Source organism: Diplotaxodon limnothrissa, linkage group LG17 (assembly GCF_057381915.1).
Source record: "Diplotaxodon limnothrissa isolate DT_005_m linkage group LG17, D_limnothrissa_male_GT1.1, whole genome shotgun sequence".
Taxonomy (NCBI): domain Eukaryota; kingdom Metazoa; phylum Chordata; class Actinopteri; order Cichliformes; family Cichlidae; genus Diplotaxodon; species Diplotaxodon limnothrissa.
In genome coordinates, this window is record NC_140612.1 from 16842305 (window position 1) to 16856474 (window position 14170).

The following is a 14170-nucleotide window of genomic DNA, read 5'->3' on the forward strand; positions in this document are numbered from 1 at the left end:
CTTTCTTTCTCTCCTCTCCCCCAGTCATGTCTGTGCAGTCTGTAATAAAATAAAATAAAATAAAATAAAATAAAATAACAAAGGTCAATCTAATGGACCAATATGTTCCCAACAATTCTGATGGCTAAAGACACCCCCCCCCCCCCCCCCCCAAAAAAAAAACAACCCAAAAAACCCTTACCTTTTCATTTAGTTTCTTGTTCTTGTTTGATGGATTGTTAGTTGTTCAGACTTCTGTTAGAATTATGAGCATGACCTACATTTTTTCTGTAATAGATTAATCCTCTAAATTTCTTTAAACTTAAAAGTCTTGAGTCATCATTCATCCATCATTTCTCTAAATTTTGCATAAGAGAGGCCAGACTTTCAACTACTGTAATTTTTTTTAAAGTTCTCTCCAGGTTTTCAAAGACCATTGTTAATGGTCTAATACATTATATATATGTTCTAATAAATGTTAACACATGTATACATGTGGCTAATATTGTAGGGTCTGCCTTACAGTATAAAGCGAATAGAGGCGACTTTTGGTGTGATTTGGCGTTGTATAAACAAAATAAAATTGAATGTTATAGATGTGGGCGGGTGTGTAACTCTTATCAGCTGTTTGGAGTGAGGGCTGGGGTGATTTCTTTGAAGATCTGTGACAGGAGACACTCGCAAAACAACCTCATTGACGCCGGCGGCAATTTCTCCTGAGAAGAGAACATGCTCTTACAATTATCCTAAGATAAAAAGAGTGATATTCTGATGTCACAGTTTTTCCTGGTGTTAAGCTACTTTAAAGACATCATAGAGGCCCTGTTGCACCCCCTGCAGTTTGGTTACGGGCAAAAAGGTTGGCTGAGTAATTGAATAATTCAAAATAGTCATTGGTTTATATTCATAGTCTAAATAAATCAACATTATGTGGTGTTAATTTCTAAACTTATTGATCTATCAACACGTTTTAAAAAATTGGGGAAAAAAAACCTTTTCATCGGGACAATCAACCACACCTTTTGTTACAAAGTGCCATGGTGTCATTGATATTACTTTTTGTTACTTTTTGCTCAATTTCAAGACTGAAAAGCATGACTGAGCTTCCTGTCAATGACGGAATGGTTACTGAAGGGTGTTTGCAATGTCACCAATAACAGCAACAAATTAGCTGTCACAGATACAATTGTCAAGTACAAAGCTATTATGAAGTCTCTCATATCGCTCCCCCGTTCTTATTTACCCTTCATATTTTATTTGTACTGCTAATTGTTACTCTTATTTGCCTGGTATGTCTACTGTACAAACTGAACTGGAATGACTGACTCTTCACTTTATAATTTCAAATAAAGAAATGTCACTAATAACAGAGTGAACTCAACAGGTACTCTGCTTCATTGAACAGGACGAATAAAGATCGAGCCTACAACAGTTTGTTGTCCTTCCGGCTTTCCGTAGTGTTGTACAACAATTAGCGCCAAGTTGAAACGAGGAGGAAAGTGCGCCGTATACTTTATGTATACTGACGTTATCGTGATTTTGCTATTAACTATATACACCTAGTAGTGCGTTTCACGTTAACGCTGGGAACACGTATTTGTTAAACGAGTGTTTATAGTACCGGAGGAGTACACCGGCACAGACAAGAAGCAGACAGCGGTAACTACGAACAAACGCTAGCAACACGGTGAGGCGAGACGTCTCAGCATTACTACAGCCACATAGAATAGACGTGGAAATGGTAAGTAATAAGCCGTATTCGTAGTTATTTCATTTGGCCTACACACTACATTAGGGTGTTGATTAAGAAATTGTAATGCCAATATATGAACCTCCGTCCCAGCGGAGGAGTCTCGCTCCCAGTCAGATTGCCAAACGCAAGCAGGAGGGAGACTACTGTGAAGATGAGTGGACACATAAACCTGTAAGTACAGGAGCGCTGCTGTATATCTGGAGCTAAGGTGTTAATGTTGGAGTGCTTCTTGACCTGTGTCACACCTTTTTAAACCTGCCTTTAGACATCGTTTCAAATAGGAAAGTAAGCGTGCACTTTAGGCATCCTAGGAGAATAGGATGTTTTAAATTTTAGGTGTTACATCCCAAGTTGATTTCTTAGATTAAGGGTTTTCCTATTAAAACTTTCAATTCAATTCAGGTTCATTTGTATACAGTGGTCCATCGCTATAACGCGGTTCAGCTTTCGCGGCCTCACTGTTTCGCGGATTTTTTTGTGCAATTTTACATGTTTGTTTTTTGTTTTTTATAGCACATCGTGTTCTGCGACCTGATTGGCTGTAGACCATTGTCAATCAATCTCCTCCGTACCGCATCTCCTGCACAGCACAGAATGCGTCCAGCACGTCAAATTTACATTCGCTAGCAGTGTGACTCTGAAGTGCTGTACTGTATGTTCATGGGCCTAACTTTGTGCTGAACATTGGGGGTGTCAAGATCTCTGTCAAAATAAATAAATAAATCTGGGTAAATTTCCAGATGATTAAACATGCAACTATTTTGCTGGTAATAATTGAAATGAGTAAAGAAAATCAACAGCCTATTTATGCAAGATAATTCATAATTTTATTGGGGGGATTATATTGATAGCGTCTGATTACTGGGGGGGTCATAACCCCCCTGGAAATTATGCCCCTGCTGTGTGTATGTTTGTAAGTTCTCCCCCCAAAACACAACAATGTCAACCATAAATTTTGCACCATCAAATGCACCTGTGGGTGCCTTTGGTTTCATTCTATAATACTGGACTTATTTTTCTACGAAGGTTTGGACTTTGAGAGTGTTTAAACAGGAGAGGAAAATCTGAAAATGTTCGTGCCTGTCTGAGAAAAGTGTATAAAGAGTGTAGTGAGGGGTTTTACAGCCTTGAAACATCTATAATGATTGTAAAATATAAAGTTGGCTATTTCCTATCGCGGCTTATTTTTAGAACGTAACTCCCGCGATAAACGAGGGACCACTGTAGCGCCAAATCACAACAACAGTCGCCTCAAGACGCTTAATATTGTAAGGTAAAGATGCGACAGTAATTTTATGTTTAATTATAGAAATATGAGTTATACACATCTAGCCAGCCATCATTTTTTTGCCACTTGTGTATGTTATTAAAAGACTGTTAACAGCTTCCTCATTAGTGTTTTTGTTTTTAAAAGACACACACACACAAATGTAATGTGCTTACTTTTTTCAGGAGTTATGAATTACAAAACAAACATTCAGAAATGTCAGTATATGAACAGGGATTCAAGATATATATATATATATATATATATATATATATATATATATATATATATATATATATATATATATATATATATATATATATATATATATATATATATATATATATATATATATATATATTAGTAGAAAATTAGAGCAGTGGATAACCTGCTGAATTTTGTTTTTTTTTTATTTTTCTTTTAAAGAGCCATGGCAGAAAGTGAGGGGCCTAATTTATGGTGTATGCCATTTACAGATATTTAAAAAACATTTTCATTATTTATTTATATTTTTTATGCAGGAGAAAAGAAGAAAAGGCGATAATGAAATGAGAGAAAACCACATTTCTATCCATAGAAAGCCTCTGACGCAGATCAACAACCGTCCTGCATGTATGGATGGTGAAAAACATGTAAGCATTGTTTAAAGCTGTCAGATAAATATCTTTGTATAGATTTTGTGTGTGAATAAAGTTTAATGATTTAACGAGGCTTACCTGTTAAAAATCTTTTCTGCAGGAGGCATTTATTCAAAGTATCCTGTCCAAACCGTTTAAAATTCCTATTCCAAATTATGCAGGTAACATTTTTCTCTCACCATGGCTCTTTTAATTTTAGTACAGCAGGCATATTACTTCACTGCTGTGTTAATGAAATACCTACAGGATCACTGGGAATCAGGGCACTTGGTTTAAAGCGTGCAGGAGTGAGAAGACCACTCCATGATCCTTTTGCCGAAGATGCTCTGATTCTTTACGAGCCTCCAGCTCTGAGTGCCCATGACCTGATCAAAGCTGACAAGTAAGTCAAAAACACAACTCCTTCTTCAATACATCATCTTTTACTCAATACTTTCTTGTCAGAGTGCTGTTCATGTTTGTGATTTAAAAAATACTTGTGTGACACAAGCTATCTTTGCTCTTTTCAGAGAAAAACTACCCGTTCATGTGGTTGTGGATCCAGTGTTAGGCAAAGTGCTCAGACCCCATCAGAGACAGGTAAACACAAGATATCTTTACACATAAACTACTCTATGCTACTGTATTGCACATATCATACAACAGTATCATAGTATTAAACATATACTGTGGAATGTTTCATGCTTGACTCTAGATTTACAAAAACAAATCATCTTATAAATTATTATAAGAGAATAAATGTTAGTTTAACCAAGAATATTAAAAAACTGTAACGTAAAACTTCTTGTCTTTAAATACTTCTGTTTAAATTACCCAAGACTTGGCAGTCTTGGGTAATGTTTAGAGGCATTGCTAAATTTGTTTGTAAAATATGAATGAAAATGTTAATGAATCACAGATTTGTGCCTGTGCACAGTTAGTTATTCTTAATGTCTTCAACGGTTTTGGATGTTGTCACGGTTTAATTTAACATTGTATTTTACCTCATGGCTCAGCTAGCCACAAATTCAGCTTGTTACAGTCCTCCAAAAGTAGTTTGCAAGCTGCTTCTGAAACTTTGATATCTTATGCCAACTAGTAAGAAGAGAGTGAAGTGTGACTCAGCTCCAAAAAAGCAGTGTAGTTCACCTTAAGTGATGTTTTTTTTTTTCTTTGAAATTCACATTGAATGTCTTTAATTTCTTAAGGGTGTAAAGTTCATGTGGGAGTGTGTGACGGGCCGACGCATACCAGGATCTTATGGCTGCATCATGGCTGATGAGATGGGGTTGGGAAAGACCTTGCAGTGCATCACCCTCATGTGGACCCTGCTACGCCAAAGCCCTGATACTAAGCCAGAGATAGACAAGGCCATTGTGGTGTCACCTTCAAGCTTGGTTCATAACTGGTATAATGAAGTCAGAAAGTGGCTGGGAACACGTATCACACCATTGGCCATTGATGGAGGATCAAAGGAAGGCATTAATAGACAACTAGGTATCTAACTTTAATTTCTCTCTCATTATAAATATCCACAGAAAGGTTGTTGGAAAAGCCTTGTAATGGACCAAAGTTATAGTCTTAGCTCCTGTCTCTTTGAGCCCGCCCTGTTAAAAAGCTTAGTCTCTGATTGGTCAGCTGGCCAAGAAAAAACAAAAAGAAGTGTATCCCCAGATTGTCTGAGTATAATAATCTTTGATCTCAGCATTATATCTTTTGCTAGCTTAAGGAAGACCTTTCAGTGATTGTCAGTGAAAAGTTTTTTTTCAGTAGAATAAAAATATTCTAAACATTGTCATAGAGTGTAAAATGGCCTGTATTTATATAGCGCTTTACTAGTCCCTAAGGACCCCAAAGCGCTTTACATATCCAGTCATCCACCCATTCACACACACATTCGCACACTGGTGATGGCAAGCTACATTGTAACCACAGCCACCCTGGGGCACACTGACAGAGGCGAGGCTGCCGGACACTGGCGCCACCGGGCCCTCTGACCACCACCAGTAGGCAACAGGTGAAGTGTCTTGCCCAAGGACACAACGACCAAGACTGTCCAAGCCGGGGCTCGAACCGGCAACCTTCCGATTACAAGGCGAACTCCTAACTCTTGAGCCACGATCGCCCCAGTGTACATGATTGAAATTGTTGCCCAAGCAGACTTAAGTTTAAGAGAAGATGGTTTTACTTGAGAGCTATTGCTAATATTTAAATAGTAAGAAGTTTGTTAGATGAGCTTCCCTAAAGGGTCATTTGTTTGTTTTCTGTTCTTTCAGAGAGTTTCATTTCGCAGCGCAGCTTGAGAGCACACACACCCATCCTCATCATTTCATATGAGACATTTCGACTGCACGCTGAGGTTCTGCACAGGGGAAAAGTTGGACTTATCATCTGTGACGAAGTATTTCACTTTATCCATACAATTCAGAGCTATCAAGAACTCTCGAAGTTAGGATGTAACAGTACTATTGTATTCTTCAGGGCCATCGGCTTAAGAACTCTGATAACCAGACATATCAGGCCCTGAACACCATGAGTGCCCAGAGGAGAGTGCTGATATCAGGCACACCCATACAGAACGACCTTCTGGAGTACTTCAGCCTGGTCCACTTTGTTAATGCTGGTATTCTTGGTAAGCAGCATTACAAATACAGAAATAGGTAAAAAGCTCTTTTCTGATCAGATTTGTTTAACGTTTCATCTGGATTGCAGGCACATCCCAGGAATTTAAAAAGCGATTCGAACTTCCCATCCTTAAGGGACGGGATGCAGATGCCAGTGATAAAGAAAGACTGAGTGGGGAAGAAAAACTGAAGGAGCTAATCAGCATAGTCAACAGGTAAGTTCATGCAACAGAACACTAAAGTACTTTACCTTATAATATAAACTGCCTTCAGGCAGGTGCGGGTGCTATTTTCTAAGTAAATATATTTTCAAGAGTGCTATTGACACAAAATTCTCACCGGATGTCGGTAACAATCCACTCATGTAAAGAACCCATAGCTGTTCATAAATTAAGTTATGTGTAATAATGAGAAATGATACAGGAAAAAAGTATTTCACACTTACTGAAATTGATTTCATACTTCATACAAAAGCCTTTGTTGGCAATGACAGCTTCAACATTTCCTGTATGGAGAACCTAGTTGCATGCATTTCTCAGGTTGTGAAGGCTCTGTGGGCCACTTCTATGAACTCTGAGCTTTAGTTCTTCGCACAGATTTTCATTTCGATTCAGGTCAGGTGATTGGCTGGGTAATTGTAGCAGCTCTGAAACCAGTTGAAAGTTTCCTCGGCTGCATGTTTGGCATCATTGTCTTGCAGAAATGTCCACACTTGTTTCATTTTGTTCAAAAAGCAGCACAGGGGGTTCTGAATGGCTCCCCCTCCCCCCAGACAACATAGCCCCTGGGATCCTTGGGACACACACAGAGGGGATGAAACTTTATTTAATCTTATGACCTGTTCCTGTTAATTTCTAGGCTTTTAGCTTTTATTTTGATTTCTTTTAAGATATAATTTTGTAATTGAATGCAGCATGTTTTTGTTTCATTATCTGATTTTCATAGATTAGATTTAGAATGAGATTATGCAGCATAATCTCTGATACATTTGGAGAAACAACTATTTTAATTGTGTTAATTAAATTATATTAATTCCTGCTCCTTTGTTTTGTCTTTGTTAGACAGAGTCAAGTAAACATAAGCATCCTAAAAATAAATATTTATTTATATGTTTTGCGTTTAGACGAATGTCTTCAACAAACTGAACTCTCTTTTATTCTGCTTCGGTTGTAATGACCATATTCTGTATCAACAGGTGTTTGATAAGGAGGACATCTGATATCTTGTCCAAGTATCTTCCTATGAAAATTGAGCAGATTGTGTGCTGCAGGTAGGTAGATTGGTGCTCAACATGAAGAACCCTCTTTTTTTTAAGCACAGATAACTTCTTTAATATTTTAATTTTTATAAATTGTCCTCACTCTGCTGGCTGGGTGGGTGCTGGGCACCATGGACACCCAACTTTGTGAACACAATAACTTGAGAACGAGGTGACGCAGGTTTTTTTTTTTTTTTTTTTTTTTTCCAGATCTATTAAAAATCTCAAAGTTAAAATCTTGGTGACTTTGACCTCAAGGTTATTGTTCAAGTTGTCTGAAAATCTTGTGAAAGACGATAAATCACCTAAGATGAAAATGATGGTTTTCAAATTGAAACCATACATGCATCTACTAAAAATCTCGTATCAGAGCCAAGTTTTGAAAACACAATAGCTCAAGAAAGCAGTATTGTAGGATTTAAAAAAAAATTTAAGTTAAAAATTAATAAATGAAAAAACCCATGCCATATATGTAGTACTCAGGAAGGATATCATATAGGTTTCTCATACCAATAGCAAAGCTGTATCTGCGGAGCGTCTGGGACACTTTGATACAATTTGTTTTTGTTTGTTTTTTAATCAGTGGCACGATATAATATACCAGCATCATTGTTTCAGTCTTTTGACAAAATGATATTCAAAGCATTTTCTCAATAACTATTGTTTTACAGTGAGTTTTTATAATGATTAAATTAAACCTTATGCTGTCAGATTGCTGTAACTGTATGGATTTTAAGGCCAGGGTACAATTTGATATAAGTGTTAAAAGATATTACATGCTTATTGTTTCATTTATAATTGTTTTATTTTGTGTAAACCTGACGTGGAATGATCTGTCAGTATTGCTACAGTTTGTAGTGAGAATGATACTGAGGTTCAACAGACTGACTTAGTGCATAGATTAAAGCGTACCATTTCTTTCATTATTTGTTACCAGTTACAAATAAGGCTCGTTGATTTGTTTAAGTAGACCTTAGAGAAATAACTGCATCTGCTATTATAGGTGCATAATATCCTCTCCAAGGAGGCTGTGTAGCACTGCCAGCCACCAGTGTTTTTTACATTTTACACTGCATTTGTTGCTGTTGCAAAATTTTTAAGTGATTATAAAGCTTGCTTAGTTTTAGCAATAAAAAATTATCAACATCTGTCTAAAACTTAGCTAGCAGAATCGCTAGAGTGAAAGCCTCGTAAAATAGCTCATGTGTCATTTTCTTATGGTGTTGGAAGGACATATTTTTATGTTCTTGCATGCTCTAATTAACACATTGGTTACAATTAGCAGTATTGTTAAAATATTGAACACCTGGTGCAAGATATGAAAAAATACAGTAACCCAAGGGTAGGGTTAGTAGGATTAGTGACTTGCTAATTAAATCTTCTAGAACCGGGACTTTTCAGAGGAAACGTACAGAGGAAAATTCTCCTGCAAGGAGGCTGAGGGGTAGTATTGGGGCTACCATAATTTATTTATTTTTCTGATAAATTATGATACTTTTGATATATCCCTTACTTGAGGTTTACTCGAGCAGTTTTTGTCCCGATCATGGAAGACTGGACCAGGTCTTTACCCACTCGAGGATGCTCGAGGGAGCATGGGAGTTTGCCCAACCAGTCTACATTTGTCTTGTAGGCTTGGAGAAGGCATTCGAACGTGTCCCTCGGGGTGTCCTGTGGGAGGTGTTTTGGGAGTATGGAGTGTCCCAAAACAAAAATGTAAACAGGATTTAATTTACATGGAATTTGATTTGAATTTGTGTCTCTTTGTGATTCCTTGCAGGCTGACCCCTCTACAGACAGAGCTCTATAAACACTTTCTAAAGCAGGCCAAACCCATTGAGACATTACAAAAGGGCAAAATAAGTGTCTCCTCCCTGTCTTCCATCACATCACTCAAGAAACTGTGCAATCGTAAGTGAGAAAAATGTAACACAAAATGTTGCATTTGTGAACACTACAGTGATCATCAGAAAAATTGTCCTCTCATAATTGAGCTAAAATGTAAACTATTAATAGAAAACAAGATTGTCGTCTTACATCTAGAATTATCTTCTGCTTGGAAAAAATACAAATGAGTGCCATCTTTCTCAGATCCAGCTCTTATTTATGAGAAGTGTGTGGAACGGGAGGAGGGATTTGAAGGGGCATTAGAACTTTTCCCTCCAAACTACTCCACCAAAGATGTTGAACCTCAGCTCTCTGGTAAGAACGTGCACAGCATATCGTGGTGCAGCTCCTCTGATGGTCTTCCAGGTCATCCACACTTACTAGTTGGAAGAAGATTAGCATTAGATTAGTAGAATGTAAACAGAACATTAGGTCAGATAGATAAGCTAAGTAAAAATGTGAACAGGGTTGTTTTCACAATTTAATAGCTTGTCTAATGTTTACATTTACATAATATTAAAGAAAATATTGTTTTATAAGAATTAACTTTTTTATTGCCTTCTTTTGTTAAGACTAATTTTCTGTAAATGTGCCTAATGTGTCTAAAGGGTGGTGCTATTTTAAAGTCATGCAGCCTCTCCTCTCTCTATTTATTGCTTTGTTTATTTCAGGGAAAATGCTGGTTCTCGACTACATTCTGGCAATGACAAAGACCACAACAAGAGACAAAGTGGTGCTTGTCTCCAACTACACACAGACTCTGGATCTCTTTGAAAAGCTCTGCAGATCTAGAAGGTATATTTGCAGAAATCACTATTTTAAGTGCGCTATTTAAATGATTTTAATTCCTCCTCCTTTGTGTCTTTGTCAGATACCTCTATGTTCGGCTGGATGGCACAATGTCCATCAAGAAAAGAGCCAAGATTGTGGAAAAGTTCAACAGCCCATCGGTGAGTTGGAAAATCAGTTTGAAGCAATATTTAGAGCTTTGAAAGACTTCTGAACAGCGTCTGAAGACATCTTTCTCTCAGAACCCAGAGTTCATCTTCATGCTGAGTAGCAAGGCTGGTGGATGTGGCCTCAATCTGATTGGTGCTAACCGCTTGGTGATGTTTGATCCCGACTGGAACCCAGCGAATGACGAGCAAGCAATGGCTCGGGTGTGGAGAGATGGTCAGAAGAAGACCTGCTACATCTACCGACTTCTCTCTGTCAGTTCAGTGCATTTTCAACAGTGTTTAGGACCTCACATTCAGTGTTTTAGTACAGCAGGTTACTTTTGAAATCTACACTGAGCTGGTTACAGATTTACCAGTTTTGACTTGTGCTTGTTTCCCGACAGACGGGAACAATTGAAGAGAAGATCCTGCAAAGGCAGGCCCATAAAAAAGCCCTGAGCAGCTGTGTGGTGGATGAAGAGCAGGATGTGGAGCGTCACTTCTCTCTGGGCGAACTCCGAGAACTCTTCACTCTCAACGAAGAGACCACTAGTGACACACACGACAAGTACAACACGTTACTCACACACGTTGTCTGTGCTGTTCAGTCTACTAATTGTCCAGAGAACTTAATTTACTCTAGAAATGGTAAATTAAAATTAAAGCCCAAATATCTTGTAGAAATTTTCTTGGCACAAGTGACGTAGCTGTAAAAGGTTATGTGTTCTTCTCTGAGTTGAGAGCTCATTGCAGCTGCAGTTAGATCTTTGCATCTATCATGTTCTGGGCAGCCTATCATGTGCTTTTAGGTTTTATGGGCTTTCGCACAAGAACTGACACCAAGTGAGGTTAATGTGAGTTTTCGAGATTAATAGTTATTTGAGCAAAACTGAGAGGGTTTGACACTGTCGTGAAAAGTGATTCGAAGTTGTTAGTTATGGCATTTTTATTGCTAGGTTGACGTGGATAGTAATGGTTTGAAGCCATTATTATGCTATGTATGGAATTATTTTTCTATCATAAGTTGCATTCAAGAAAAAAACATAATCCAAGAAAAGAATTTAATTTCAACAGCACAATTAAATTCTTTGTGCTTAAATTTAACGACCCTCGCGTGTAAAACTCAAAAGCCACACAAAGAAGCTGTCGCACCTGCAGGAGTGTGTGCTTTGCGGCCACGGCTACAGTTTCTCGGTCTGTACTGATTTATCACTTGTAGCTGCACATCCCACCAAAGTGAACGTGTTTGCTGCTGACTGAGCAGCTTTTTGGTGGCATGGTTATATTTCTATTTTGGCTATAATTATAATTGATTGATTATGATGCACACTTCCTTGCCTCATCCTTGTTATTTTTAATTATAAAGGGCATGCAGATTAATGGGACAGCAGTGCAGAGGCTTCAGAACTTACCTTTGAATCTTCTGGTTTTAAAGATTTCTTCAGCAGTGATGTAATCCAGTGACTGTTGTCAGTATATATACTGCTACGCAGTAAATAACCAATGTAACTGTTTAACACAATCACCTGAACTGTTGATCAAAGGATCCTATGGGCATCCAGTCAAAAGTCAGTTGATTCGTGTTAGCAGGATTCCTCTGTAGGTGGAAAAAGCCTCCCGCGAGGGGGGGAAACTGTAGCTGCACAAAGCAGACACTGTGTTCATTGCTGCTAAGTTCTTCACACGTGAGAAATTTAATTGCTCCGCTGAAATGAAATTATTTTCTCACAGTTATGTCTTTTCTCTGCGCAACTTATGATAGAAAAATAATCTCACACTATGGATCATAATGTATGGCACGCTCTTAATCAGCCTCTCTTTCCCCTCCTGTATTAGGTTTCGCTGTCGCCGCTGTGTGAATGGCAGAGAAACAAGACAACCTGACAATGATGCTGACTGTAACAGTGACCTCTCCCATTGGAACCACTGTTCTGACAAGAAGGGCCTGAGGGACCAAGTGCTGAAAGCGTCTTGGGATGCTGCTGTGTCCTTTGTCTTCCACCAGCGCTCTCATGAGGACCAGATGGGTGTAGTATAGAAGAAAGAATGCAGAAGGCTGTGTTACACTACCACAGATGCTGTAAATATGGATATTTATGTGTTGTTGAGTTTTTCCATTTGTTTTAAACAGAAAAAATAAAGGTTGATAACCAGACAAGAAGGCAGTTATTTCTTCACATTTTTGCATTTATGGAAAATGTGCTATGATTTACAAGCTGTGATGCACGTTACTGTATAGATAAATTTTTTTGTCTGGTTTCAGTTAGTCATCACAGCCTTCTGTAATAAAAAAGAGGTGTGCACCTTCTGTAAGACAGGCATATTACATTAATATGTTATGTTAAGATGTGACTGAGCCTGGCCAGGCTGCACAGGCTAGCCTGACCACCAGGCACTTGTTGACAAGCCCCTCCCCTGGGCCTGGCTCCAAGCAATGTAACGTGGTCTATAGTTGTACTTTCTTTCCACTTGCTTGTGTTTTAATAAATAAACAATTATTGAGAATGGACATTTAATATGTGGTCTTTCACGATGTAAATTCTACCTTTGTTTATTGCTGGCTCTGTGAACAGATTCCACTTCAGAGACCTAACACTAGTGTCACCTCCTGCTGGTGATAATGGCACAATATAGATTCTCTGCTGGGGGTATGCATTTTATATGTGCAGCTTAACTCTGCACTGCAAAAGGAATGCAACAGTTTGCCTTACTTTTAAGTGAAGCAAACTGTTGCGTTGTCACAGGAATGTGCATGTAATAATTTGTTTATTTAGAAAATATATGAAATGTTTGTACTTATTTCTGATCTTGAGAGTTTAACTGTAGCTGTGAGAACACAGAACACACCAGCGATCAAATTAATTTCCCTTTGATCTGCTGAGGTTGCAGACAAACGGAGACAAAGGGAGTTCAATTCAGTTTTATTTATATAGTGCCAAATCGCAACAACAGTTTCCTCAAGGGGCTTTATATCGTAAGGTAAACACCTTACAATAATACAAAGAAAATAGAAAAACCCTAACAATCCTATAACCCCCTTATAAGCAAGTGTTTTGGCAACAGTTGGAAGAAAAAAAATCCCTTTTAACAGGAAGAAACCTCCAACAGAACTAGTCTCATGGATGGACGGCCATCACCATGTTGTGAGGGGAGGAAAACTGGACGAAAGACAGCCAGTGTCATTGTGGATATAGAGAAAGACTAGTGCAGAACATGTATGAGAACAGTGAAACACTGGTGAGGTGTGCAGTAGGAGTGACCGGTGGGTTTCAGGTCAGTTCAGGGTGGAGACTGGATTATATTGGTTTGAAGGACAAAGTTAGAGTGGCATGGCTGAGATAGTTTTAACAGAAGAGCAGAAAAAGTCCAGAAGTGCATAAAAGGCATGGTAGATATACTGGATAAATGAGAATATAAAAGAAGAAGACTGAAAATTAATACAGAATGTTCACTGCAAGGTGCAAGCCATTCATAAACCTCAAGAATAGAAAGGCGAGACTGGACTTTGCTAAAAAGAAACAACAACAACAAATCTAAAAAAAAAAGCCAGTTCGAGAAAAACATTCTTTGGACAGATGAAACCAAGATCAACGTCTACCAGAACAGTGGCAAAAAACCTACACTCACATACAGACTCTATACTCAGACCAAGTCCTTTGCACTACTTCCTAACTGTACCTGTCAGATGCACTTGTACTCATGTCATAATTTTGTTGTACATGAACAATCACAATAAAGGGCTATTTTATTTTTTCAAGTTGAGCAGATTGAGCTGTACATTGTTTGCTAACAAAGGCAGTTAATGAGCTAACTGGATGTCAATCTTATCTCTCTCGCCTGTATACAG

General features: G+C 38.2%; 1 protein-coding gene across 1 annotated transcript; it reads left to right on the forward strand.

The window, feature by feature from the left end:
- Nucleotides 1–1795: 1795 nt before the first annotated feature.
- On the forward strand, nt 1796–12361 carry rad54l (RAD54 like). Its single transcript, XM_085375507.1, has 17 exons — nt 1796–1903; nt 3521–3631; nt 3738–3798; nt 3884–4019; nt 4147–4216; nt 4825–5113; nt 5893–6017; nt 6098–6248; nt 6329–6455; nt 7436–7510; nt 9279–9409; nt 9590–9700; nt 10057–10180; nt 10257–10335; nt 10417–10596; nt 10728–10891; nt 12160–12361. Exons 1-17 carry the CDS (start codon nt 1796–1798, stop codon nt 12359–12361), a joined length of 2244 nt encoding a protein of 747 aa, XP_085231633.1.
- The last annotated feature ends 1809 nt before the right edge of the window (nt 12362–14170 follow it).